Source organism: Oncorhynchus mykiss, chromosome 9 (assembly GCF_013265735.2).
Source record: "Oncorhynchus mykiss isolate Arlee chromosome 9, USDA_OmykA_1.1, whole genome shotgun sequence".
In the NCBI taxonomy this organism is placed as follows: Eukaryota; Metazoa; Chordata; class Actinopteri; order Salmoniformes; family Salmonidae; genus Oncorhynchus; species Oncorhynchus mykiss.
The window spans coordinates 77228648-77255614 of record NC_048573.1 but is presented as its reverse complement, the minus strand read 5'-3'; the positions used below and the strand labels follow the sequence as shown (position 1 = coordinate 77255614).

At 49.6% G+C, this 26967-nt stretch overlaps 1 protein-coding gene across 4 annotated transcripts; it reads left to right on the top strand.

Moving 5' to 3' along the window:
- The first annotated feature begins 1905 nt into the window (after window positions 1-1905).
- lrrc23 (leucine rich repeat containing 23) lies at window positions 1906-16785 on the top strand. Of its 4 annotated transcripts, XR_005053408.1 has the most exons (10): window positions 1908-2054; window positions 7802-8023; window positions 8213-8322; window positions 10118-10238; window positions 10385-10526; window positions 11920-12050; window positions 13344-13480; window positions 14998-15202; window positions 15617-16148; window positions 16196-16265. XR_005053408.1 is itself a non-coding variant. In XM_036989107.1 (9 exons), exons 2-9 carry the CDS (start codon window positions 7847-7849, stop codon window positions 15716-15718), a joined length of 1125 nt encoding a protein of 374 aa, XP_036845002.1. In that variant the 5' UTR covers window positions 1906-2054; window positions 7822-7846; the 3' UTR covers window positions 15719-16785. The 4 variants fall into 4 exon arrangements, 3 of the variants coding, with proteins under 3 accessions (XP_036845002.1, XP_036845001.1, XP_036845004.1); XM_036989107.1 differs by having other exon boundaries at window positions 1906-2054; window positions 7822-8023; window positions 15617-16785; XM_036989106.1 differs by having other exon boundaries at window positions 15617-16785.
- The last annotated feature ends 10182 nt before the right edge of the window (window positions 16786-26967 follow it).

Here is a 26967-nt window from a genome sequence, read left to right as displayed (position 1 = left end):
GCTCGGTGAGCTCTCCATCGGTCTCAACATAGTGGTACACCCAGACATTTTGGAATATCCACGCTAATCAAAGCTTAGCCAACTAGATATGATTATTCAGTGAGACACTACCAAAAATTAACCAAGCTAGCTGTAGCTGTCTGCAAAGGTGAACAATCTTTTTCCCTCTCTGTGAAAGAAAAAAAAAAGGTTAATTTGACCCCGCCCTGGGATCCAATGAGCTCCCTAACCCCGCCCTGGGATCCAATGAGCTCCTTAACCCTGCCCTGGGATCCAATGAGCTCCCTAACCCCGCCCCGGGATCCAATGAGCTCCCTAACCCCGCCCCGGGATCCAATGAGTTCCCTAACCCCACCCTGGGATCCAATGAGCTCCCTAACCCCGCCCCGGGATCCAATGAGTTCCCTAACCCCGCCCTGGGATCCAATGAGCTCCCTAACCCCGCCCTGGGATCCAATGAGCTCCCTAACCCCGCCCTGGGATCCAATGAGCTCCTTAACCCTGCCCTGGGATCCAATGAGCTCCCTAACCCCGCCCCGGGATCCAATGAGCTCCCTAACCCCGCCCCGGGATCCAATGAGTTCCCTAACCCCACCCTGGGATCCAATGAGCTCCCTAACCCCGCCCCGGGATCCAATGAGTTCCCTAACCCCGCCCTGGGATCCAATGAGTTCCCTAACCCCGCCCTGGGATCCAATGAGTTCCCTAACCCCGCCCTGGGATCCAATGAATTCCCTAACCCCGCCCCGGGATCCAATGAGTTCCTTAACCCCACCTCGGGATCCAATGAGCTCCCTAACCCCACCCCGGGATCCAATGAGTTCCCTAACCCCCCCCCCCCCCCCCCCCCCCCCCCCCCCCCCCCCCCCCCCCCCCCCCCCCCCCCCCCCCCGGGATCCAATGAGCTCCCTAACCCCGCCCCGGGATCCAATGAGTTCCCTAACCCCACCCTGGGATCCAATGAGCTCCCTAACCCCGCCCCGGGATCCAATGAGTTCCCTAACCCCGCCCCGGGATCCAATGAGCTCCCTAACCCCGCCCTGGGATCCAATGAGCTCCCTAACCCCGCCCCGGGATCCAATAAGCTCCCTAAACAAGGGATTGAAGGCGGTATCTTATGATGGCATGGCTAGGTCCCCAATCAGAATGTATTTTGGGGATTTTAACTACAAAATATTACATTATTACGTACCCTTCTCTTACCCCCCTCAGATTATGAGCACACACTGGCATATAGCCTCTGTTCCGGTCTGTGCTACTGGCAGGCTACACTGGCAAAACTGAGCATGGTAAATAATATGCCATTTATTATGTTTATGGTGAAACAAAACTGGGAGGCGGGGCGCACAAATTCTATCTGGGGGGTTCATGACCGGCCTTGCCATCCCATAGTGCACCCTGTTCAGGAGTGTCCACATAGCCTCGTCCTGATTGAACACCACACAATTTCCAGGAAGGAGACAAGTTTCAATCACTGGTATACTGTTTGGAAGGCATTCATTAGAGAGAATTACACATGGAAAACATAATAGTACTTTTGGTGTATTCTCACTTAGTGTGGTAAGTTGGACTGTGCATCGGAACAGAAGGGCTGTGAATGTATTTCTACATTACTGGTGGTTGTCTCAACACTGTGTTTCCAAACTTGGTTTTACACAAGGTGTGGTTTAAGAAAAGAGGAATTACATTGTGTAAAATATTGGCAATCTTGACCTACACTGAGCAAAACGTGCTATTTAGACTATTACTGGATTGGTTCATTCAAAATAACGAAATTACATTCTGAGTGAAAAACATGGCATGATACTGGTTTTGGAAAGAGTTGTCCCACATTATACACCTTCAGTTGATGTTGTTATTACACAAATACAATGCTTTTTATATGAACTTTTCCCCATTTATATTATAATCCATAATCATGGTTATATTCAGGGAGATTTGACTTTCTTTACAGAATATTTTTTTCATGCAAAGTTGCAGGAAAGATCTCCCTCTGACTGCTGATCTTGTTTCCATGGAAACGACACCATAAACGCTGTGGCTAACTCACTCAGGTAACAGCTTCTTTACAATATTGTCAACATTAACGTTAAAAAGTTGGATGTAACAACTAGCTAACTAACTAACCATATAGCTAATAAAAAAGCCTAAATTGAGGTATCATGGTCTGTACTATTTTAGATTTAGTCTCTTTTGAGACGCAACGTTAGCTAATGTAACGTTACGCGTTAGCTGTACTGGCTAGCCCCAAGTCAGGAAGACAAGTGTCAAACTAGCTGTAAATGTAAAGCCCTTTTTAAATTAAAAATAAACAATGCCCCAAATTGAATTAGATTAACTTAAGCTAGCTCACTACAATTTATTTAAAAAACATTGAAGGTGGCTAGTTCATGATATTATACCTGTCGTGTCCCGTATATATATATATATATGTATATATATATTTACATATTTTCTTCGCACGTCTTTTTATATATTTTCTTTCCTTTTTTAAAAACTCAACTTCAAAACACTCTCCTGCAACCTGCCTCACCAATTTAAAAAAAATTACAAATAATATTCACCTCAAATCTGAAATCCACAATAGAAGGGGGACAGAAGAGAGGCCCGAAGCTAGCCAGAAGAGAGGACAGAAGAGAGAACAGAAGCTATCCAGAAGAGAGGACAGAAGAGAGGCCTGAAGAGAGTCCAGAAGAGAGGACAGAAACTATCCAGAAGAGAGAGCAGAAGAGAGGCCAGAAGCTATCCAGAAGAGAGGCCAGAAGAGAGGACAGAAGAGAGGCCAGAAGAGAGGACAGAAGCTATCCAGAAGAGAGGCCAGAAGAGAGAACAGAAGAGAGGCCAGAAGAGAGGACAGAAGAGAGGCCAGAAGAGAGGACAGAAGAGAGGACAGAAGCTAGCCAGAAGAGAGGACAGAAGAGAGGACAGAAGCTAGCCAGAAGAGAGGCCAGAAGCTAGCCAGAAGAGAGGACAGAAGCTAGCCAGAAGAGAGGACAGAAGCTAGCCAGAAGCTAGCCAGAAGAGAGGACAGAAGAGAGGCCAGAAGCTAGCCAGAAGAGAGGCCAGAAGCTGGCCAGAAGAGAGGCCAGAAGCTAGCCAGAAGAGAGGACAGAAGCTAGCCAGAAGAGAGGACATAAGCTAGCCAGAAGAGAGGCCAGAAAAGAGGACAGAAGCTAGCCAGAAGAGAAGCCAGAAGAGAGAGCAGAAACTAGCCAGAAGAGAGGACAGAAGAGAGGCCAGAAGCTAGCCAGAAGAGAGGACAGAAGAGAGGTCAGAAGCTAGCCAGAAGAGAGGCCAGAAGAGAGGACAGAAGCTAGCCAGAAGAGAGGACAGAAGCTAGCCAGAAGAGAGACCTGAAGCTAGCCAGAGGAGAGGCCAGAAGCTAGCCAGTTTACTGGCTAACGTTAGTATTCAGCTAACCACGGTTGGTGGTCATCAGCTATCCTTTAGCTCGAAAAGCTATCGCCAGACTACACTCAATCATATGACCCACTGAAGAGATTAGTCCTCAGTAAAGACTTAAAGGTTGAGACGGAGTCTGCATCTCTCACATGGGTAGGCAGACCATTCCATAAAAATGGAGCTCTGTAGGAGAAAGCCCTGCCTCAAGCTGTTTGCTTAGAAATTCAAGGGACAATTAGGAGGTCTTGTGACCGTAGCGTACGTGTAGGTATGTACGGCAGGACCAAATCGGCAAGATAGGTAGGAGCAAGCCCATGTAATGCTTTGTAGGTTAGCAGTAAAACCTTGAAATCAGCCCTTGCCTTAACAGGAAGCCAGAGTCGAGAGGCTAGCACCAGAGTAATATGATCAAATTTTTTGGTTCTAGTCAGGATTCTAGCAGCCGTATTTAGCACTAACTGAAGTTTATTTAGTGCTTTATCCGGGTAGCCGGAAAGTAGAGCATTGCAGTAGTCTAACCTAGAAGCAACAAAAGCATGGATTAATTTTTCTGCATCATTTTTGGACAGAAAGTTTCTGATTTTTGCAATGTTACGTAGATGGAAAAAAGCTGTCCTTGAAACAGTCTTGATATGTTCGTCAAAAGAGAGATCAGGGTCCAGAGTAACGCCGAGGTCCTTCACAGTTTTATTTGAGACGACTGTACAACCATCAAGATTAATTGTCAGATTCAACAGAAGATCTCTTTGTTTCTTGGGACCTAGAACAAGCATCTCTGTTTTGTCCAAGTTTAAAAGTAGAAAGTTTCTAACGAGGACAATTTTGGGGCTTCACCATGTTTCATCGAAATGTACAGCTGTGTGTCATCCGTATAGCAGTGAAAGTTAACATTATGTTTCCAAATGACATCACCAAGAGGTAAAATATATAGTGAAAACAATAGTGGTCCTAAAACGGAACCTTGAGGAACACCAACGTTTACAATTGATTTGTCAGAGGACAAACCATTCACAGAGACAAACTGATATCTTCTTGCCATGATTATTTTCATCATTGTGTCAAGAGAAATAGTACCAAAACACTTGAGTGTCTCTCTTGATCCTAGGTCCTGGCAGAGTTGTGCAGACTCAGGACAACTGAGCTTTGGAGGAATACGCAGATTTAAAGAGGAGTCCGTAATTTGCTTTCTAATGATCATGATCTTTTCCTCAAAGAAGTTCATGAATTTATCACTGCTGAAGTGAAAGCCATCCTCTCTTGGGGAATGCTGCTTTTTAGTTAGCTTTGCGACAGTATCAAAAATACATTTTGGATTGTTCTTATTTTACTCAATTAAGTTGGAAAAATAGGATGATCGAGCAGTAGTAAGGGCTCTTCAATATTGCACGGTACTGTCTTTCCAAGCTAGTCGGAAGACTTCCAGTTTGGTGTGGCGCCATTTCCGTTCCAATTTTCTGGAAGCTTGCTTCAGAGCTCGGGTATTTTCTGTATACCAGGGAGCTAGTTTCTTATGACAAATGTTTTTAGTTTTTAGGGGTGCAACTGCATCTAGGGTATTGCGCAAGGTTAAATTGAGTTCCTCAGTTAGGTGGATAACGGATTTTTGTCCTCTGACGTCCTTGGGTAGGCAGAGGGAGTCTGGAATGGCATCAAGAAATCTTTGTGTTGTCTGAGAATTTATAGCACGACTTTTGATGCTCCTTGGTTGGGGTCTGAGCAGATTATTTTTTTTGCTATTGCAAACGAAATAAAATGGTGGTCCGATAGTCCAGGATTATGAGGAAAAACATTAAGATCCACAACATTTATTCCATGGGACAAAACTAGGTCCAGAGTATGACTGTGACAGTGAGTGGGTCCAGAGACATGTTGGACAAAACCCACTGAGTCGATGATGGCTCCGAAAGCCTTTTGGAGTGGGTCTGTGGACTTTTCCATGTGAATATTAAAGTCACCAAAGATTAGAATATTATCTGCTATGACTACAAGGTCCGAAAGGAATTCAGGGAACTCAATGAGGAACGCTGTATATGGCCCAAGAGGCCTGTAAACAGTAGCTATAAAAAGTGATTGAGTAGGCTGCATAGATTTCATGACTAGCAGCTCAAAAGACAAAAAAATCTTATTTTTGTTTTGTAAATTGAAATTTGCTATCGTAAATGTTAGCAACACCTCCACCTTTGCGGGATGCACGGGGGATATGGTCACCAGTGTAACCAGGAGGTGAGGCCTCATTTAACACAGTAAATTCATCAGGCTTAAGCCATGTTTCAGTCAGGCCAATCACATCAAGATTATGATCAGTGATTAGTTCATTGACTATAACTGCCTTGGAGGTGAGGGATCTAACATTAAGTAGACCTATTTTGAGATGTGAGGTATCACAATCTCTTTCAATAATGGCAGGAATGGAGGAGGTCTTTATCCTAGTGAGATTGCTAAGGCGAACACCGCCATGTTTAGTTTTGCCCAACCTAGGTCGAGGCACAGACACGGTCTCAATGGGGATAGCTGAGCTGACTACACTGACTGTGGTAGTGGCAGACTACACTAAGCTGGCAGGCTGGCTAACAGCCTGCTGCCTGGCCTGCACCCTATTTCATTGTGGAGCTAGAGGAGTTAGAACCCTGTCTATGTTGGTAGATAAGATGAGAGCACCCCTCCAGCTAGGATGGAGTCCGTCACTCCTCAGCAGGCCAGGCTTGGTCTGTCCCAGAAAGAGGGCCAATTATCTACAAATTCTATCTTTTGGGAGGGGCAGAAAACAGTTTTCAACCAGCGATTGAGTTGTGAGACTCTGCTGTAGAGCTCATCACTCCCCCTAACTGGGAGGGGGCCAGAGACAATTACTCGATGCCGACACATCTTTCTAGCTGATTTACACGCTGAAGCTATGTTGCGCTTGGTGGTCTCTGACTGTTTCATCCTAACATCGTTGGTGCCGACGTGGATAACAATATCTCTATACTTTCTACACTTGCCAGATTTAGCTTTAGCCAGCACCATCTTCAGATGAACCTTAACGTCGGTAGCCCTGCCCCCCGGTAAACAGTGTATGATCGCTGGATGATTCGTTTTAAGTCTAATACTGCGGGTAATGGAGTCGCCAATGACTAGAGTTTTCAATTTGTCAGAGCTAATGGTGGGAGGCTTCGGCGTCTCAGACCCCGTAACGGGAGGAGTAGAGACAAGAGAAGGCACTGCCTCAGACTCCGACTCCCTGCTTAATGGGGAAAACCGGGGTAGGGGTAGCCAGCGATCACTGCCTCATTGCCTGCATCCGTAATGGGTCAGCGGGCAAACGGCCTCCACTCATCACTGTCAAACGCTCCCTGAAACACTTCAGCGAGCAGGCCTTTCTAATCGATCTGGCCCGGGTATCCTGGAAGGATATTGACCTCATCCCATCAGTAGAGGATGCCTGGTTATTTTTTTTTAAATGCCTTCCTCACCATCTTAAATAAGCATGCCCTATTCAAGAAATTTAGAACCAGGAACAGATATAGCCCTTGGTTCTCTCCAGACCTGACTGCCCTTAACCAACACAAAAACATCCTATGGCGTTCTGCATTAGCATCGAACAGCCCCCGTGATATGCAGCTGTTCAGGGAAGCTAGAAACCATTATACACAGGCAGTTAGAAAAGCCAAGACTAGCTTTTTCAAGCAGAAATTTGCGTCCTGCAACACAAACTCAAAAAAGTTCTGGGACACTGTAAAGTCCATGGAGAATAAGAGCACCTCCTCCCAGCTGCCGACTGCACTGAGGCTAGGACACACTGTCACCACTGATAAATCAACCATAATTGAGAATTTCAATAAGCATTTTTCTACGGCTGGCCATGCTTTCCACCTGGCTACCCCTACCCCGATCAACAGCACTGCACCCCCCACAGCAACTCGCCCAAGCCTTCACCATGTCTCCTTCTCCCAAGTCAAGTCAGCTGATGAAAGAGCTGCAAAATCTGGACACCTACAAATCAGCCGGGCTAGACAATCTGGACCCTTTCTTTCTAAAATGATCTGACGAAATTGTTGCAACCCCTATTACTAGCCTGTTCAACCTCTCTTTTGTGTCGTCTGAGATTCCCAAAGATTGGAAAGCAGCTGCGGTCATCCCCCTCTTCAAAGGGGGGGGGACACTCTTGACCCAAACTGCTACAGACCTACAGTGGGGAGAACAAGTATTTGATACACTGCCGATTTTGCAGGTTTTCCTGGATTTTAATCATATATATACTTCAACTGTGAGAGACGGAATCTAAAACAAAAATCCAGAAAATCACATTGTATGATTTTTAAGTTATTAATTAGCACTTTGCTTTATTTTGGCCAGGTCGCAGTTGTAAATGAGAACTTAAATAAAGGTGAAATACATTTTTTTATTTTTTTTTATCCAGTGACGTTCACTTGTCCCCAGCCCAAACTGTTAAACGGAGAGCAGGATGTCGGAGGGAGAGGAGGCCGGGGCGCTGTCGGAGGGAGAGGAGGCCGGGGCGCTGTCGGAGGGAGAGGAGGCCACGGCGCTGTCGGAGGGAGAGGAGGCCACGGCGCTGTCGGAGGGAGAGGAGGCCGCGAATGAGGATGGACAGGAGGAAAATATGTCAGAAAAAGAGGACCAGGTGCACATTGACGTTGTTTCGTTTTTGGTTGTTGATTATCGATTACATGGGTAACCTAACCTACAATACATTTCAAAATGTGAACTGATAACTCATCAATAAAATGGGATTTATTCTGATACATTGATTCATGAATTCATTATTTCATTGCTGCTTAGCTGAGTGTTGTGTTGATGTGTCCCTCTCCAGATCGAGCCATGCCCTCTGACCAAGGAGATTCTGATCCCCGGTTTGTCTCTTTTGTGTCGTACCGGGAACGGCCTGGCACACGCCTTCGTTAAGCTCCAACTGGAAAACAGGTGAGGTGACCACCACAGGACACAAAACACCTGGTCTCAAATGGCACCCTATCCCATTTATAGTGCACATGCCCTACTTTTGAACAGGGCCTATAGGGATGCCAACCGGGCCCAGTCCCAAATCAACTGCTAGCCCCTAGGTTGGCTCCTAGCCTCTCATCCCTAGCCCCTAACCCAAGACAATTGTTTCATCTAAAATAATTGGATAAGCAGCAATGCAACTTATCCTCGTCTCTCTCCCCGTGCCTCCCTACCCCCTCTCTCTCCCTGTGTCTTCCTACCCCCTCTCTCTCCTTGTGCCTCCCTACCCCCTCTCTCTCCCTGTGTCTCCCTACCTCCTCTCTCTCCCCGTGCCTCCCTACCCCCTCTCTCTCCCTGTGCCTCCCTACCCCCTCTCTCTCCCTGTGCCTCCCTACCCCCTCTCTCTCCTTGTGCCTCCCTACCCCCTCTCTCTCCCTGTGTCTTCCTACCCCCTCTCTCTCCCCGTGCCTCCCTACCCCCTCGCTCTCCCTGTGCCTCCCTACCCCCTCTCTCTCCCTGTGCCTCCCTAACCCCTCTCTCTCCCTGTGCCTCCCTACCCCCTCTCTCTCCCTGTGTCTCCCTACCCCCTCTCTCTCCCTGTGCCTCCCTACCCCCTCTCTCTCCCTGTGTCTCCCTACCCCCTCTCTCTCCTTGTGCCTCCCTACCCCCTCTCTTTCCTTGTGCCTCCCTACCCCCGTCTCTCTCCTTGTGCCTCCCTACCCCCGTCTCTCTCCTTGTGCCTCCCTACCCCCTCTCTCTCCCCATGCCTCCCTACCCCCTCTCTCTCCCGTGCCTCCCTACCCCCTCTCTCTCTCTCCCTACCCCCTCTCTCTCCTTGTGCCTCTCTAACCCCTCTCTCTCCTTGTGCCTCCCTAACCCCTCTCTCTCCTTGTGCCTCCCTACCCCGTCTCTCTCCCTGTGCTTCCCTACCCCCTCTCTCTCTCTCCCTACCCCCTCTCTCTCCTTGTGCCTCCCTAACCCCTCTCTCTCCTTGTGCCTCCCTACCCCGTCTCTCTCCCTGTGCTTCCCTACCCCCTCTCTCTCCCTGTGTCTCCATACCCCCTCTCTCTCCCTGTGTCTCCCTACCCCGTCTCTCTCCCTGTGCCTCCCTACCCCCTCTCTCTCCTTGTGTCTCCCTACCCCCTCTCTCTCCTTGTGTCTCCCTACCCCCTCTCTCTCCTTGTGCCTCCCTACCCCCTCTCTCTCCTTGTGTCTCCCTACCCCCTCTCTCTCCTTGTGCCTCCCTACCCCGTCTCTCTCCCTGTGCCTCCCTACCCCCTCTCTCTCCCTGTGTCTCCATACCCCCTCTCTCTCCCTGTGTCTCCCTACCCCGTCTCTCTCCCTGTGCCTCCCTACCCCCTCTCTCTCCTTGTGTCTCCCTACCCCCTCTCTCTCCCTGTGCCTCCCTACCCCCTCTCTCTCCTTGTGTCTCCCTACCCCCTCTCTCTCCTTGTGCCTCCCTACCCCCTCTCTCTCCTTGTGCCTCCCTACCCCCTCTCTCTCCCCGTGCCTCCCTACCCCCTCTCTCTCCTTGTGCCTCCCTACCCCCTCTCTCTCCTTGTGCCTCCCTACCCCCGTCTCTCTCCTTGTGCCTCCCTACCCCCTCTTTGTCCCCTTCTTTCCCCCCATCTCATCTCTCTCTCCTCTCCCCCTTCTCTCTCTCTCCTCCCTCCCTCTCTCCCCCTTCCCTCTCTTTCCCCCCCTCTCCCCCCCCTCTCTCCCCCTTCCCTCTCTCTCTCCCCTCTCTCTCCCCCCTCCCTCTCTCTCTCCCCAGACGTCTGACAGACATGACCCTGGTCAGCTCGTTTGTCCACCTGCGTTTCCTGGACGTGTCATCCAACCACCTCTCTGACCTTTCACCCCTGGCTGCCCTCACACAGCTGCTGTGGCTGAAGGCAAGGACCCAAATCGCACCATATTCCTCATATAGTGCAACATTTTGACCAGAGTCTTAATAAGTATAGTCCCTGCTGTGTAAGACGGTGTAGCATTTTTCAATAATAATAATAATATAAACATTACCTTTCCCCCCTCCCCCCAGGGCGATGGTAACATGGTGGCCGGGTTCAGAGGTCAGCCCCTGGGTCAGCTGACATACCTACAGTGGCTGAGTCTGGCCCTGAACCGCCTCAAAGACCTGGAAGGCCTAGAAGGCCTCGGCCTAGAGAGCCTCAACCTCATTGGTTAGTCTGGGAGGGGGTGTGGGAGAGCCTCAACCTCATTGGTCAGTCTGGGAAGGGGTGTGGGAGAGCCTCAACCTCATTGGTCGGTCTGGGAGGGGGTGTGGGAGATCCTCAACCTCATTGGTCTGTCTGTGAAGGGTGTGGGAGAGCCTCAACCTCATTGGTCAGTCTGGGAGGGGGTGTGGGAGATCCTCAACCTCATTGGTCAGTCTGGGAAGGGGTGTGAGAGAGCCTCAACCTCATTGGTCAGTCTGGGGAGAGGGTGTTGGAGAACCTCATTGGCCAGGATTGATCTATTTACATAGATTTAAGGTCTGAATGCGGCTGAGATAAAGTAACATATCTTACAATCAGTGTACTGAGTTGATCTAATATAGACGGACCATTACCTAGCATAGACCCATAAAGAACGATAGAGGACTCTTCTTTGTATCTGTCCCATTATAGCGTCTGTTAGCGCATGGGCAGCGCCATTGAGGCCATCTCAATTTTGAAGTAGTACATTTTCTTCTAATATAATATCTGCCATTTAGCAGACATTTTACATATGGGCTGTCCTATAAAGCTAGAGTTGATTTACTGTCGCCTACAGCTATGGAATGTTTGCTCACGACCATAATTCATTGGCTGATCCCTCCTGATGACCTGCATGGAATTGTGTAACCTTTCCTTAAACCATAGGAAGTCCCACCCAGTTGACTACTTTAAAATGGTGGAAGCGCTGCCCATGCTAAAACTGGCTTTTGAGCTCTAGAGTCCTCTATCTATCTATATGGCATAGACAGAAAGACACGCCATTACCTAGCATAGACAGACGGACGGACGGGCAGACAGACAGGCGGACAGACAGTCGGGCGGGCGGACAGACAGGCGGGCAGACAGACAGTCGGGCGGGTGGACAGACAGGCGGGCGGACAGACAGGCGGGCAGACAGACAGTCGGGCGGGTGGACAGACAGTCGGGCGGGCGGGCGGACAGTCGGGCGGGCGGACAGACAGGCAGGCGGACAGACGGGCGGGCGGGCAGACAGACAGACAGGCGGGCGGATAGACAGGGGGGCGGACAGACAGGCGGGCAGACAGGCGGGCGGGCGGACAGACAGGCGGGCGGGCAGACAGGCGGGCGGGCAGACAGGCGGGCGGGCGGGCAGACAGGCGGGCGGACAGACAGACAGACAGGCGGGCAGTCGGGCGGGCGGGCGGACAGACAGACAAGCAGACAGACAGGCAGGCAGACAGACAGACAGACATGTCTTATGTGTGTTCATAATATGATACTTGAGTGACTCAACAAAATCAATGTGGGCCCCCTGAGTGTCGAGGCCTGGGTCTGTAGGTTGAGTATGACCTCTCTAAGTAAGGGTGTCCAGAGTGTGTCTGTGTGTCGTTGCTAGGTAACGGTATCCAGAGGGTGTCGGGGCTACGGTACCATCACCTGACCAACCTGGTGACTCTGGAACTGAGAGGAAACAAACTGGAGACCACCGACGGGATATACCTACCCAACCTCCGACGCCTCTACCTGGTAACCTTTAACCTCTCACCATAACCTCTATCTGCCCAACCTCTGATGCCTCTACCTGGTAACCTTTAACCTCTCATCATAACCTCCATCTGCCCAACCTCCGATGCCTCTTCCTGGTAACCTTTAACCTCTCACCATAACCTCCATCTGCCCAACCTCCGATGCCTCTTCCTGGTAACCTTTAACCTCTCACCATAACCTCCATCTGCCCAACCTCCAACGCCTCTACCTGGTAACCTTTAACCTCTCATCATAACCTCCATCTGCCCAACCTCCGATGCCTCTTCCTGGTAACCTTTAACCTCTCACCATAACCTCCATCTGCCCAACCTCCGATGCCTCTTCCTGGTAACCTTTAACCTCTCACCATAACCTCCATCTGCCCAACCTCCAACGCCTCTACCTGGTAACCTTTAACCTCTCATCATAACCTCCATCTGCCCAACCTCCAACGCCTCTACCTGGTAACCTTTAACCTCCTACACAGGCTCTACCTGACCTTTCAACCCTAACTCCAACCTACACAGGCTCTACCTGACCTTTCAACCCAAACTCTAACCAGGCTCTACCTGACCTTTCGACCCTAACTCTAACCTACACAGGCTCTACCTGACCTTTCGACCCTAACTCTAACCTACACAGGCTCTACCTGACCTTTCGACCCTAACTCTAACCTACACAGGCTCTACCTGACCTTTCGACCCTAACTCTAACCTACACAGGCTCTACCTGACCTTTCGACCCTAACTCTAACCTACACAGGCTCTACCTGACCTTTCGACCCTAACTCTAACCTACACAGGCTCTACCTGAACTTTCGACCCTAACTCTAACCTACACAGGCTCTACCTGACCTTTCGACCCTAACTCTAACCTACACAGGCTCTACCTGACCTTTCGACCCTAACTCTAACCTACACAGGCTCTACCTGACCTTTCGACCCTAACTCTAACCTACACAGGCTCTACCTGACCTTTCAACCCTAACTCTAACCTACACAGGCTCTACCTGACCTTTCAACCCTAACTCTAACCTACACAGGCCCTACCTGACCTTTCAACCCTAACTCTAACCTACACAGGCTCTACCTGACCTTTCGACCCTAACTCTAACCTACACAGGCTCTACCTGACCTTTCGACCCTAACCCATAACCCACACAGGCTCTACCTGACCTTTCGACCCTAACCCATAACCCCATCTGATTCCTGGTTCTAACCTTTCACCTGTCACTTACCTCAGTTTAATTCTGACCTCTAACCCCGTGACCTGTAACTTCTGACCCCTGTGCAGGCCCAGAATACTATCAAGCGCCTGGAGGGTCTGGGTAAGCTGGAGCGTCTGACCACCCTGCACCTCCGAGACAACCAACTGGAGACTCTAGATGGCATCAGTCCCAACATGAAGTCCCTGCAGTACCTCAACATCAGGTAGACATCAGTCCCAACATGAAGTCCCTGCAGTACCTCAACATCAGGTAGACATCAGTCCCAACATGAAGTCCCAACAGTACCTCAACATCAGGTAGACATCAGTCCCTACAGTACCTCAACATCAGGTAGACATCAGTCCCAACAGTACCTCAACATCAGGTAGACATCAGTCCCAACATGAAGTCCCTGCAGTACCTCAACATCAGGTAGACATCAGTCCCAACAGTACCTCAACATCAGGTAGACATCAGTCCCAACATGAAGTCCCTACAGTACCTCAACATCAGGTAGACATCAGTCCCAACAGTACCTCAACATCAGGTAGACATCAGTCCCAACATGAAGTCCCTGCAGTACCTCAACATCAGGTAGACATCAGTCCCAACAGTACCTCAACATCAGGTAGACATCAGTCCCAACATGAAGTCCCTACAGTACCTCAACATCAGGTAGACATCAGTCCCAACAGTACCTCAACATCAGGTAGACATCAGTCCCAACATGAAGTCCCTGCAGTACCTCAACATCAGGTAGACATCAGTCCCAACAGTACCTCAACATCAGGTAGACATCAGTCCCAACAGTACCTCAACATCAGGTAGACATCAGTCCCTACAGTACCTCAACATCAGGTAGACATCAGTACCTCAACATCAGGTCGACATCAGTCCCTGCAGTACCTCAACATCAGGTAGACATCAGTCCCTGCTGTACCTCAACATCAGGTAGACATCAGTCCCAACACGAAGGCCCAACAGTACCTCAACATCAGGTAGACATCAGTCCCAACAGTACCTCAACATCAGTCCCTTCAGTACTTCAACACCATCAACTGGCTTTCACTAAACATCTGACGTCAATCCCCCTGACAGATGAATGTATAAATACCTATTTTTACCTCAGCAAGCTACTGCATCATAGTATCCCTCCATCTCTGTCCTCCCTTTACCTCAGCAGGCTACTGCATCATAGTATCCCTCCATCTCTGTCCTCCCTTTACCTCAGCAGGCTACTGCATCATAGTACCCCTCCATCTCCTCTTTACCTCAGCAGGCTACTGCATCATAGTACCCCTCCATCTCCTCTTTACCTCAGCAGGCTACTGTATCATAGTACCCCTCCATCTCCTCTTTACCTCAGCAGGCTACTGCATCATAGTACCCCTCCATCTCCTCTTTACCTCAGCAGGCTACTGCATCATAGTACCCCTCCATCTCCTCTTTACCTCAGCAGGCTACTGCATCATAGTACCCCTCCATCTCCTCTTTACCTCAGGAGGCTACTGCATCATAGTACCCCTCCATCTCCTCTTTACCTCAGCAGGCTACTGCATCATAGTACCCCTCCATCTCCTCTTTACCTCAGCAGGCTACTGCATCATAGTACCCCTCCATCTCCTCTTTACCTCAGCAGGCTACTGTATCATAGTACCCCTCCATCTCCTCTTTACCTCAGCAGGCTACTGCATCATAGTACCCCTCAGTCTCCCCTTCTCTTCTCCTTCCCCCCTTCAGGGGTAACCTGGTGTCTGCCCAGCGTGCCTTGCGTAGTCTGGTGGGCGTATCCAGGACATTGCGAGCGCTGGTCCTAGCGGAAAACCCTCTCGTGGAGACGGAGGACTACCGTCTGTGTGTCCTGAGCCGCCTGCCGTTGCTGGAGCGCCTCGACAAGGAACCCATCTCTCCTGAGGAGAAGTCTGAGGCCCAGGAGAAACTCAGGGTATAACACGCACGCACAGGAGAGACTCAGGGTATAACACGCACGCACAAGAGAGACAACACACATAATCGATCTGACATTTAGCAGACACTTTTATCCAAACGGACTTACTGTCATACATGCATTCATTTAATGTATGTGTAGTCCCGGGAATCAAACCCACTATTCTAGTGTTGCAAGGACCAAGCTCTACCAACTGAGCTACGCTTAAGTCAGTGGAGGCTGTTGAGGGAAGGACGGCTCATAATCACGTCTGGTACGGATCAAATGGAATGCTACCAAGCCACTAATTCCACTCCAGCCATTAGCTCGAGCCCGTCCTCCTCAATTAAGGTGCCACCAACCCCCTGTGACTTTAAGTGCACATCACCTTCGTTGGGGTCCAACTTTTGTTCCCTCTGTCTGTCTCTATAGGAGTTTAATGATGAGGTGTCTGTTGTTCCCTCTGTCTGTCTCTATAGGAGTTTAATGATGAGGTGTCTGTTGTTCCCTCTGTCTGTCTCTATAGGAGTTTAATGATGAGGTGTCTGTTGTTCCCTCTGTCTGTCTCTATAGGAGTTTAATGATGAGGTGTCTGTTGTTCCCTCTGTCTGTCTCTATAGGAGTTTAATGATGAGGTGTCTGTTGTTCCCTCTGTCTGTCTCTATAGGAGTTTAATGATGAGGTGTCTGTTGTTCCCTCTGTCTGTCTCTATAGGAGTTTAATGATGAGGTGTCTGTTGTTCCCTCTGTCTGTCTCTATAGGAGTTTAATGATGAGGTGTCTGTTGTTCCCTCTGTCTGTCTCTATAGGAGTTTAATGATGAGGTGTCTGTTGTTCCCTCTGTCTGTCTCTATAGGAGTTTAATGATGAGGTGTCTGTTGTTCCCTCTGTCTGTCTCTATAGGAGTTTAATGATGAGGTGTCTGTTGTTCCCTCTGTCTGTCTCTATAGGAGTTTAATGATGAGGTGTCTGTTGTTCCCTCTGTCTGTCTCTATAGGAGTTTAATGATGAGGTGTCTGTTGGGGCAGAGGAATACTAACTCACCATCACTCAGTGTCTCCTCTCCCAGTCACTCTTCTCCCAGTCACTCCTCTCCCAGTCACTCCTCTCCCAGTCACTCCTCTCCCAGTCACTCCTCTCCCAGTGACTTCTCTCCCAGTCACTCCTCTCCCAGTCACTCCTCTCCCAGTGACTCCTCTTCCAGTCACCCCTCTCCCAGTGACTCCTCTCCCAGTGACTCCTCTCCCAGTCACTCCTCTCCCAATGACTCCTCTCCCAGTGACTCCTCTCCCAGTCACCCTTCTCCCAATGACTCCTCTCCCAGTCACCCCTCTCCCAGTGACCCCTCTCCCAGTCACCCCTCTCCCAGTGACTCCTCTCCCAGTGACTCCTCTCCCAGTGACTCCTCTCCCAGTCACTCCTCTCCCAGTCACTCCACCAGTCCACATCGAAGACCTACATAGATCCTTGTGTGTGTGAACAAGTTTGTACTAGCTAGTTAAATGTATTCCTGGTATATTAACCAATGAAGATTGTGTTTATAGACAACTAGAGACGCTCTATTTTCAAAACAATAAACATTTATTGATTGGTAAAAATGTATTGATTGGTAAACATTTATTGATTGGTATAATGTTTATCTTTGTCGTTGATAGCATTTCAAATGTCTTATTTTTGAAGTCATAGCATTTGAGATGTTAGTTTGTCCGAATTCCCATACCATAAGTAGATGCAGGGGTTTGAGGACACACACACAGAGACACACACACACAGAGACACACACACACAAAGTCAATATTTCAGTAGTGTGTGTGCACTCGAGGAGTACTGTTACCCAGAACTAGAGGAGTTGAGCTGTAAACAATGCTGTGTCATCACACCTATTATTCTGCTTGTCCTGAGTTAGGATGAGATGGCAAAATCACTCCTTCACTTCCCTGTTGGTGAGCCGCCTGCCTTCTGCTAGCCTCGCTCAGACTGCCTTAAAGAGACAGAGCACTGCCTTCTGCTAGCCTCGCTCAGACTGCCTTAAAGAGACAGTGTAACATATTTGAACAGCTAGTAGGTGTAATGATATCGAATCTCATTTTATTCATCACATGTTTGGTAAAAACAACAATGCAGAGCGAAAACAGCAGGTAGTCTAGTGGTTAGAGTGTAGGGGTGGCAGGTAGCCTAGTGGTTAGAGTGTAGGGGTGGCAGGTAGCCTAGTGGTTAGAGTGTAGGGGCGGCAGGTAGCCTAGTGGTTAGAGTGTAGGGGGGCAGGTAGCCTCGTGGTTAGAGTGTAGGGGGGCAGGTAGCCTAGTGGTTAGAGTGTAGGGGCGGCAGGTAGCCTAGTGGTTAGAGTGTAGGGGCGGCAGGTAGCCTAGTGGTTAGAGTGTAGGGGCGGCAGGTAGCCTAGTGGTTAGAGTGTAGGGGCGGCAGGTAGCCTAGTGGTTAGAGTGTAGGGGCGGCAGGTAGCCTAGTGGTTAGAGTGTAGGGGTGGCAGGTAGCCTAGTGGTTAGAGTGTAGGGGCGGCAGGTAGCCTAGTGGTTAGAGTGTAGGGGCGGCAGGTAGCCTAGTGGTTAGAGTGTAGGGGCGGCAGGTAGCCTAGTGGTTAGAGTGTAGGGGCGGCAGGTAGCCTAGTGGTTAGAGTGTAGGGGGGCAGGTAGCCTAGTGGTTAGAGTGTAGGGGGGCAGGTAGCCTAGTGGTTAGAGTGTAGGGGCGGCAGGTAGCCTAGTGGTTAGAGTGTAAGGGCGGCAGGTAGCCTAGTGGTTAGAGTGTAGGGGGGCAGGTAGCCTAGTGGTTAGAGTGTAGGGGGGCAGGTAGCCTAGTGGTTAGAGTGTAGGGGCGGCAGGTAGCCTAGTGGTTAGAGTGTAGGGGGGCAGGTAGCCTAGTGGTTAGAGTGTAGGGGCGGCAGGTAGCCTAGTGGTTAGAGTGTAAGGGCGGCAGGTAGCCTAGTGGTTAGAGTGTAGGGGGGCAGGTAGCCTAGTGGTTAGAGTGTAGGGGCGGCAGGTAGCCTAGTGGTTAGAGTGTAGGGGTGGCAGGTAGCCTAGTGGTTAGAGTGTATGGGCAGCAGGTAGCCTAGTGGTTAGAGTGTAGAGGAGGCAGGTAGTCTAGTGGTTAGAGTGTAGGTAGGTAGGTACCCTAGTGGTTAGAGTGTAGGGGCGGCAGGTAGCCTAGTGGTTAGAGTGTAGGGGCGGCAGGTAGCCTAGTGGTTAGAGTGTAGGGGGGCAGGTAGCCTAGTGGTTAGAGTGTAGGGGGGCAGGTAGCCTAGTGGTTAGAGTGTAGGGGCGGCAGGTAGCCTAGTGGTTAGAGTGTAGGGGCGGCAGGTAGCCTAGTGGTTAGAGTGTAGGGGCGGCAGGTAGCCTAGTGGTTAGAGTGTAGGGGCGGCAGGTAGCCTAGTGGTTAGAGTGTAGGGGTGGCAGGTAGCCTAGTGGTTAGAGTGTAGGGGCGGCAGGTAGCCTAGTGGTTAGAGTGTAGGGGCGGCAGGTAACCTAGTGGTTAGAGTGTAGGGGCGGCAGGTAGCCTAGTGGTTAGAGTGTAGGGACGGCAGGTAGCCTGGTGGTTAGAGTGTAGGGGCGGCAGGTAGCCTAGTGGTTAGAGTGTAGGGGCGGCAGGTAGCCTAGTGGTTAGAGTGTAGGGGTGGCAGGTAGCCTAGTGGTTAGAGTGTAGGGGCGGCAGGTAGCCTAGTGGTTAGAGTGTAGGGGCGGCAGGTAGCCTAGTGGTTAGAGTGTAGGGGCGGCAGGTAGCCTAGTGGTTAGAGTGTAGGGGCGGCAGGTAGCCTAGTGGTTAGAGTGTAAGGGCGGCAGGTAGCCTAGTGGTTAGAGTGTAGGGGGGCAGGTAGCCTAGTGGTTAGAGTGTAGGGGGGCAGGTAGCCTAGTGGTTAGAGTGTAGGGGCGGCAGGTAGCCTAGTGGTTAGAGTGTAGGGGGGCAGGTAGCCTAGTGGTTAGAGTGTAGGGGCGGCAGGTAGCCTAGTGGTTAGAGTGTAAGGGCGGCAGGTAGCCTAGTGGTTAGAGTGTAGGGGGGCAGGTAGCCTAGTGGTTAGAGTGTAGGGGCGGCAGGTAGCCTAGTGGTTAGAGTGTAGGGGCGGCAGGTAGCCTAGTGGTTAGAGTGTATGGGCAGCAGGTAGCCTAGTGGTTAGAGTGTAGAGGAGGCAGGTAGTCTAGTGGTTAGAGTGTAGGTAGGTAGGTACCCTAGTGGTTAGAGTGTAGGGGCGGCAGGTAGCCTAGTGGTTAGAGTGTAGGGGCGGCAGGTAGCCTAGTGGTTAGAGTGTAGGGGGGCAGGTAGCCTAGTGGTTAGAGTGTAGGGGGGCAGGTAGCCTAGTGGTTAGAGTGTAGGGGCGGCAGGTAGCCTAGTGGTTAGAGTGTAAGGGCGGCAGGTAGCCTAGTGGTTAGAGTGTAGGGGGGCAGGTAGCCTAGTGGTTAGAGTGTAGGGGGGCAGGTAGCCTAGTGGTTAGAGTGTAGGGGCGGCAGGTAGCCTAGTGGTTAGAGTGTAGGGGGGCAGGTAGCCTAGTGGTTAGAGTGTAGGGGCGGCAGGTAGCCTAGTGGTTAGAGTGTAAGGGCGGCAGGTAGCCTAGTGGTTAGAGTGTAGGGGGGCAGGTAGCCTAGTGGTTAGAGTGTAGGGGCGGCAGGTAGCCTAGTGGTTAGAGTGTAGGGGCGGCAGGTAGCCTAGTGGTTAGAGTGTATGGGCAGCAGGTAGCCTAGTGGTTAGAGTGTAAGGGCGGCAGGTAGCCTAGTGGTTAGAGTGTAGGGGGGCAGGTAGCCTAGTGGTTAAAGTGTAGGTAGGTAGGTAGCCTAGTGGTTAGAGTGTAGGGGCAGCAGGTAGCCTGCCTGAACAAGGCAGTTAACCCACTGTTCCCCAGTAGGCCGTCATTGTAAATAAGAATTTGTTCTTAACTGACTTGCCTAGTTAAAATAAAGGTCAAATAAAATATAGATAGATAATAGAAGCAGATACCAATCGGATCCAATCACATGGGATAATATTCCATCACCAAATGCCCAATTATGTTTAACAGAGAGGCTGTGATGGAGACAGTGAGAGGAGACTAGGACTGTAGACAGTATCTAGGCAGTGAGAGGAGACTAGGACTGTAGACAGTCTCTAGGCAGTGAGAGGAGACTAGGACTGTAGACAGTATCTTAACTAGGAATGTAGACAGTATCTCAGCAGTGAGAGGAGACTAGGACTGTAGACAGTTTCTTAGCAGCGAGAGGAGACTAGGACTGTAGACAGCCTCTTAGCAGTGAGAGAAGACTAGGACTGTAGACAGTCTCTTAGCAGTGAGAGGAGACTAGGACTGTAGACAGTCTCTAGGCAGTGAGAGGAGGCTAGGACTGTAGACAGTCTCTTAGCAGTGAGAGGAGACTAGGACTGTAGACAGTCTCTTAGCAGTGAGAGGAGACTAGGAATTTAGACAGTATCTAGGCAGTGAGAGGAGACCAGGACTGGTCTATGATGAATACAACAGGTGTAGTAGACCTCACAGTGAAATGCTGAATACAACAGGTGTAGTAGACCTCACAGTGAAATGCTGAATACAACAGGTGTAGTAGACCTCACAGTGAAATGCTGAAGACAAAACAGGTGTAGTAGACCTCACAGTGAAATGCTGAATACAACAGGTGTAGTAGACCTCACAGTGAAATGCTGAATACAACAGGTGTAGTAGACCTTTCAGTGAAATGCTGAATACAACAGGTGTAGTAGACCTCAGAGTGAAATGCTGAATACAACAGGTGTAGTAGACCTCACAGTGAAATGTTGAATACAACAGGTGTAGTAGACCTTACAGTGAAATGCTGAATACAACAGGTGTAGTAGACCTTACAGTGAAATGCTGAATACAACAGGTGTAGTAGACCTTACAGTGAAATGCTGAATACAACAGGTGTAGTAGACCTTACAGTGAAATGCTGAATACAACAGGTGTAGTAGACCTCAGAGTGAAATGCTGAACGCAACAGGTGTAGTAGACCTCACAGTGAAATGCTGAATACAACAGGTGTAGTAGACCTTACAGTGAAATGCTGAATCCAACAGGTGTAGAAGTGAAATGCTTACTTACGAGAGATAAAAGTAACAAGTCATTAAAGAGGAGCAGTAAAAAGTTACAATATATACAGCGGGGTGTGGAGGCTATATACAGGGGGTACCGGTACAGAGTCAATGTGGAGGCTATATACAGGGGGTACCGGTACTGAGTCAATGTGGAGGCTATATACAGGGGGTACCGGTACTGAGTCAATGTGGAGGCTATATACAGGGTATTATGGTACAGAGTCAATGTGGAGGCTATATACAGGGTGTTACAGTACAGAGTCAATGTGGAGGCTATATACAGGGTATTATGGTACAGAGTCAATGTGGAGGCTATATACAGGGGGTACCGGTACTGAGTCAATGTGGAGGCTATATACAGGGTATTATGGTACAGAGTCAATGTGGAGGCTATATACAAGGTATTACGGTACAGAGTCAATGTGGAGGCTATATACAGGGGGTACCGGTACAGAGTCAATGTGGAGCCTATATACAGGGGGTACTGGTACAGAGTCAATGTGGAGGCTATATACAGGGTATTACGGTACAGAGTCAATGTGGAGGCTATATACAGGGTATTACGGTACAGAGTCAATGTGGAGGCTATATACAGGGTATTACGGTACAGAGTCAATGTGGAGGTTATATACGGGGTATTACGGTACAGAGTCAATGTGGAGGCTATATACAGGGTATTACAGTACAGAGTCAATGTGGAGGTTATATACAGGGGGTACTGGTACAGAGTCAATGTGAAAGCTATATACAGGGGGTACCGGTACAGAGTCAATGTGGAGGCTATATACAGGGGGTACTGGTACAGAGTCAATGTGGAAGCTATATACAGGGGGTACCGGTACAGAGTCAATGTGGAGGCTATATACAGGGGGTACCGGTACAGAGTCAATGTGGAGGCTATATACAGGGGGTACCGGTACAGAGTCAATGTGGAGGCTATAAACAGGGGGTACTGGTACAGAGTCAATGTGGAGGCTATATACAGGGGGTACCGGTACTGAGTCAATGTGGAGGCTATATACAGGGTATTACGGTACAGAGTCAATGTGGAGGCTATATACAGGGTATTACGGTACAGAGTCAATGTGGAGGCTATATACGGGGTATTACGGTACAGACTCAATGTGGAGGCTATATACAGGGGGTACCGGTGCAGAGTCAATGTGGAGGCTATATACAGGGGGTACCGGTACAGAGTCAATGTGGAGGCTATATACAGGGGGTACCGGTACAGAGTCAATGTGGAGGCTATATACAGGGGGTATCGGTACAGAGTCAATGTGGAGGCTATATACAGGAGGTACTGGTACAGAGTCAATGTGGAGGCTATAAACAGGGGGTACCGGTACAGAGTCAATGTGGAGGCTATATACAGGGTGTTACGGTACAGAGTCAATGTGGAGGCTATATACAGGGGGTACTGGTACAGAGTCAATGTGGAGGCTATATACAGGGTGTTACGGTACAGAGTCAGTGTGGAGGCTATATACAGGGGGGTACTGGTACAGAGTCAATGTGGAGGCTATATACAGGGTGTTACAGTACAGAGTCAATGTGGAGGCTATATACAGGGTATTATGGTACAGAGTCGATGTTGAGGCTATATACAGGGTATTATGGTACAGAGTCAATGTGGAGGCTCTATACAGGTGGGTACCGGTACAGAGTCAATGTGGAGGCTATATACAGGGGTTACCGGTACGTTCCGGTACAGAGTCAGTGTGGAGGCTATATACAGGGGGGTACTGGTACAGAGTCAATGTGGAGGCTATATACAGGGTGTTACAGTACAGAGTCAATGTGGAGGCTATATACAGGGTGTTACAGTACAGAGTCAATGTGGAGGCTATATACAGGGTATTATGGTACAGAGTCAATGTGGAGGCTATATACAGGGGGTACCGGTACTGAGTCAATGTGGAGGCTATATACAGGGTATTATGGTACAGAGTCAATGTGGAGGCTATATACAAGGTATTACGGTACAGAGTCAATGTGGAGGCTATATACAGGGGGTACCGGTACAGAGTCAATGTGGAGCCTATATACAGGGGGTACTGGTACAGAGTCAATGTGGAGGCTATATACAGGGTATTACGGTACAGAGTCAATGTGGAGGCTATATACAGGGTATTACGGTACAGAGTCAATGTGGAGGCTATATACAGGGTATTACGGTACAGAGTCAATGTGGAGGTTATATACGGGGTATTACGGTACAGAGTCAATGTGGAGGCTATATACAGGGTATTACAGTACAGAGTCAATGTGGAGGTTATATACAGGGGGTACTGGTACAGAGTCAATGTGAAAGCTATATACAGGGGGTACCGGTACAGAGTCAATGTGGAGGCTATATACAGGGGGTACTGGTACAGAGTCAATGTGGAAGCTATATACAGGGGGTACCGGTACAGAGTCAATGTGGAGGCTATATACAGGGGGTACCGGTACAGAGTCAATGTGGAGGCTATATACAGGGGGTACCGGTACAGAGTCAATGTGGAGGCTATATACAGGGGGTACTGGTACAGAGTCAATGTGGAGGCTATATACAGGGTGTTACGGTACAGAGTCAGTGTGGAGGCTATATACAGGGGGGTACTGGTACAGAGTCAATGTGGAGGCTATATACAGGGTGTTACAGTACAGAGTCAATGTGGAGGCTATATACAGGGTATTATGGTACAGAGTCGATGTTGAGGCTATATACAGGGTATTATGGTACAGAGTCAATGTGGAGGCTCTATACAGGTGGGTACCGGTACAGAGTCAATGTGGAGGCTATATACAGGGGTTACCGGTACGTTCCGGTACAGAGTCAGTGTGGAGGCTATATACAGGGGGGTACTGGTACAGAGTCAATGTGGAGGCTATATACAGGGTGTTACAGTACAGAGTCAATGTGGAGGCTATATACAGGGTATTATGGTACAGAGTCGATGTTGAGGCTATATACAGGGTATTATGGTACAGAGTCAATGTGGAGGCTCTATACAGGTGGGTACCGGTACAGAGTCAATGTGGAGGCTATATACAGGGGGTACCGGTACAGAGTCAATGTGGAGGCTATATACAGGGGGTACCGGTACAGTGTCAATGTGTGAGGGAACCAGTTAGTTGAGGTAGTATGTACATGTTACCGATGTGAAATGGCTAGCTAGCTTTCGGTGTGCACGCTAATAGCGTTTCAATCGGTGACGTCACTCGCTCTGAGACCTTGAAGTAGTTGTTCCCCTTGCTCTGGCTTTTGTGGCGTGATGGGGAACGATGCTTTGAGGGTGACTGTTGTCTATGTGTGCAGAGGGCAATGTGAATAGTCTGGGTAGCCATTTGATTAGATGTTCAGGAGTCTTATGGCTTGGGGGTAAAAACTGTTGAGAAGTCTTTTTGTCCTAGACTTGACGCTCCGGTACCACTTGTCGTACGGTAGTAGAGAGAACAGTCTATGACTCGGGTGGCTGGAGTCTTTGACCATTTTCAGGGCCTTCCTCTGACACCGCCTGGTATAGAGGTCCTGGATGGCAGGAAGCTTGGCCCCAGTGATTTACTGGGCCGTTCGCACTACCCTCTGTAGTGTCTTGCGGTCGGAGGCCGAGCAGTTTCCATACCAAGCAGTGATGCAACCTTTTCAGGATGCTCTCGATGGTGCAGCTGTAGAACTTTTTGAGGATCTGAGGACCCATGCCAAATCTTTTCAGTCTCCTGAAGGGGAATAGGTTTTGTCGTGCCCTCTTCATGACTGTCATGGTGTGCTTGGACCGTGATAGTTTGTTGGAAATGTGGATGAGAATGGGGGCGTGTTCGGTCCTCTTTTTCCTGTAGTCCACAATCATCTCCTTTGTCTTGATCACGTTGAGGGAGAGGTTGTTGTCCTGGCACCACACGGCCAGGTCTCTCACCTCCTCCCTACAGGCTGTCTCGTCATTGTCGGTGATCAAGCCTACCACTGTTGTGTCATCGGCAAATTTAATGATGGTGTTAGAGTCGTGTCTGGACGTGCAGTCATGTGTGAACAGGGAGTACAGGAGGGGGCTGAGAACGCACCCCTGAGAGGCCCCTGTGTTGAGGATCAGCGTGGCGCATGTGGTGTTACCTACCCTCACCACCTGGGGGCGGCCCGTCAGGAAGTCCAGGATCCAGTTGCAGAGGGAGGTGTTTAGTCCCAGGATCCTTAGCTTAGTGACAGACTGTCAGGGAGAGGTTGAAAATGTCAGTGAAGACACTTGCTAGTTGGTCAGCGCATGCTCACAGTACACCTCCTGGTAATCCGTCTGGCCCTGCGGCCTTGTGAATGTTGACCTGTCTAAAGGTTGCGGAGAGAGTGATCACACAGTCTTCCTGTACAGCTGGTGCTCTCATCCATGTTTCAGTGATATTTGCCTTGAAGGGAGCATAGAAGTAGTTTAGCTCGGCCAGTAGGCCAGTAGGCTCGTGTCACTGGGCAGCTTTCGGCTGTGCTTCCCTTTGTAGTGTGGAATGGTTTACAGGCCCTGCCACATCCGACGAGCATCAGAGCCGGTGTAGTACGACTCGATCTTTGCCTGTTTGATGGCTCGTCGGAGGGCATAGCGGGATTTCTTATAAGCTTCCGGGTTAGTGTCCCGCTCCTTAAAAGCGGCAGCTCTAGCCTTTAGCTCAGTGTGAATGCTGCCTGTAATCCAAGGTTTCTGGTTGGGGTATGTACGTACGGTCACTGTGGGGACGACATTATCGATGCACTTATTGATGAAACCAATGACAGATGTGGTGTACTCCTCAATGCCATTGGAGGAATCCCGGAACATGTTCCAGTCTGTGCTGCAAAACAGTCCTGTAGCTTAGCAACTGCTTCATCTGACCACTTTTTTATTGATCTAGTCACTGGTGCTTCCAGCTTTAGTTTTTGCTTGTAAGCAGGATGGACAGATTTACCAAATGGAGGAAAAGGAGAGTTTTGTATGCGTCTCTGTGTGTGGACTAAAGGTGGTCCAGAGATTTTTTCCCTCTGGTTGCACATTTAACATGCTGATAGAAATGAGGTAAAACAGATTTAAGTTTCCCTGCATTAAAGTCCCCGGCTACTAGGAGCGTCGCCTCTGGGTGAGCGTTTTCTTGTTTGCTTATGGCGGAATACAGCTCATTCAATGCTATCTTGGTGCCAGCCTCTGACTGTGGTGGTATGTAAACAGCTACAAAGAATATAGACGAAAACTCTCTAGGTAGATAGTGTGGTCTACAGCTTATCATGAGAAACTCTAACTCAGGCGAGCAATGGCTTGACACTTTCTTATTTTTGTTGTTCACAAAAATACGTTGACCGCTGCCCCTTGTCTTACCAGACGCCGCTGTTCTATCCTGCCGGTATATCGTATAACCAGTCAGATGTATGTTGATGTATGTTGATATTGTCGTCATTCAGCCACGACTCCTCCTACTCCTCAGAAGGCCCGCCCTCCGGCCTCTCTTTCTCCGCCTCCTCTGTAACCCTCTACATGACTCATGCTGGTTCCCAGTGTATCCCTCTACATGACTCAGGCTGGTTCCCAGTGTATCCCTCTACATGACTCAGGCTGGTTCCCAGTGTATCCCTCTACATGACTCAGGCTGGTTCCCAGTGTAGCCCTCTACATGACTCAGGCTGGTTCCCAGTGTATCCCTCTACATGACTCAGGCTGGTTCCCAGTGTAGCCCTCTACATGACTCAGGCTGGTTCCCAGTGTAGCCCTCTACATGACTCAGGCTGGTTCCCAGTGTAACCCT

Excerpts from the sequence above, each read along its gene's own strand:
- lrrc23 (XM_036989107.1), top strand. The coding sequence starts at position 7,847 with ATGTCGGAGGGAGAGGAGGCCGGGGCGCTGTCGGAGGGAGAGGAGGCC. Across the intron at positions 8,024-8,212 it reads TGTCAGAAAAAGAGGACCAG|ATCGAGCCATGCCCTCTGAC; the intron begins GTGCACATTGAC and ends GTCCCTCTCCAG. Across the intron at positions 8,323-10,117 it reads AAGCTCCAACTGGAAAACAG|ACGTCTGACAGACATGACCC; the intron begins GTGAGGTGACCA and ends CTCTCTCCCCAG.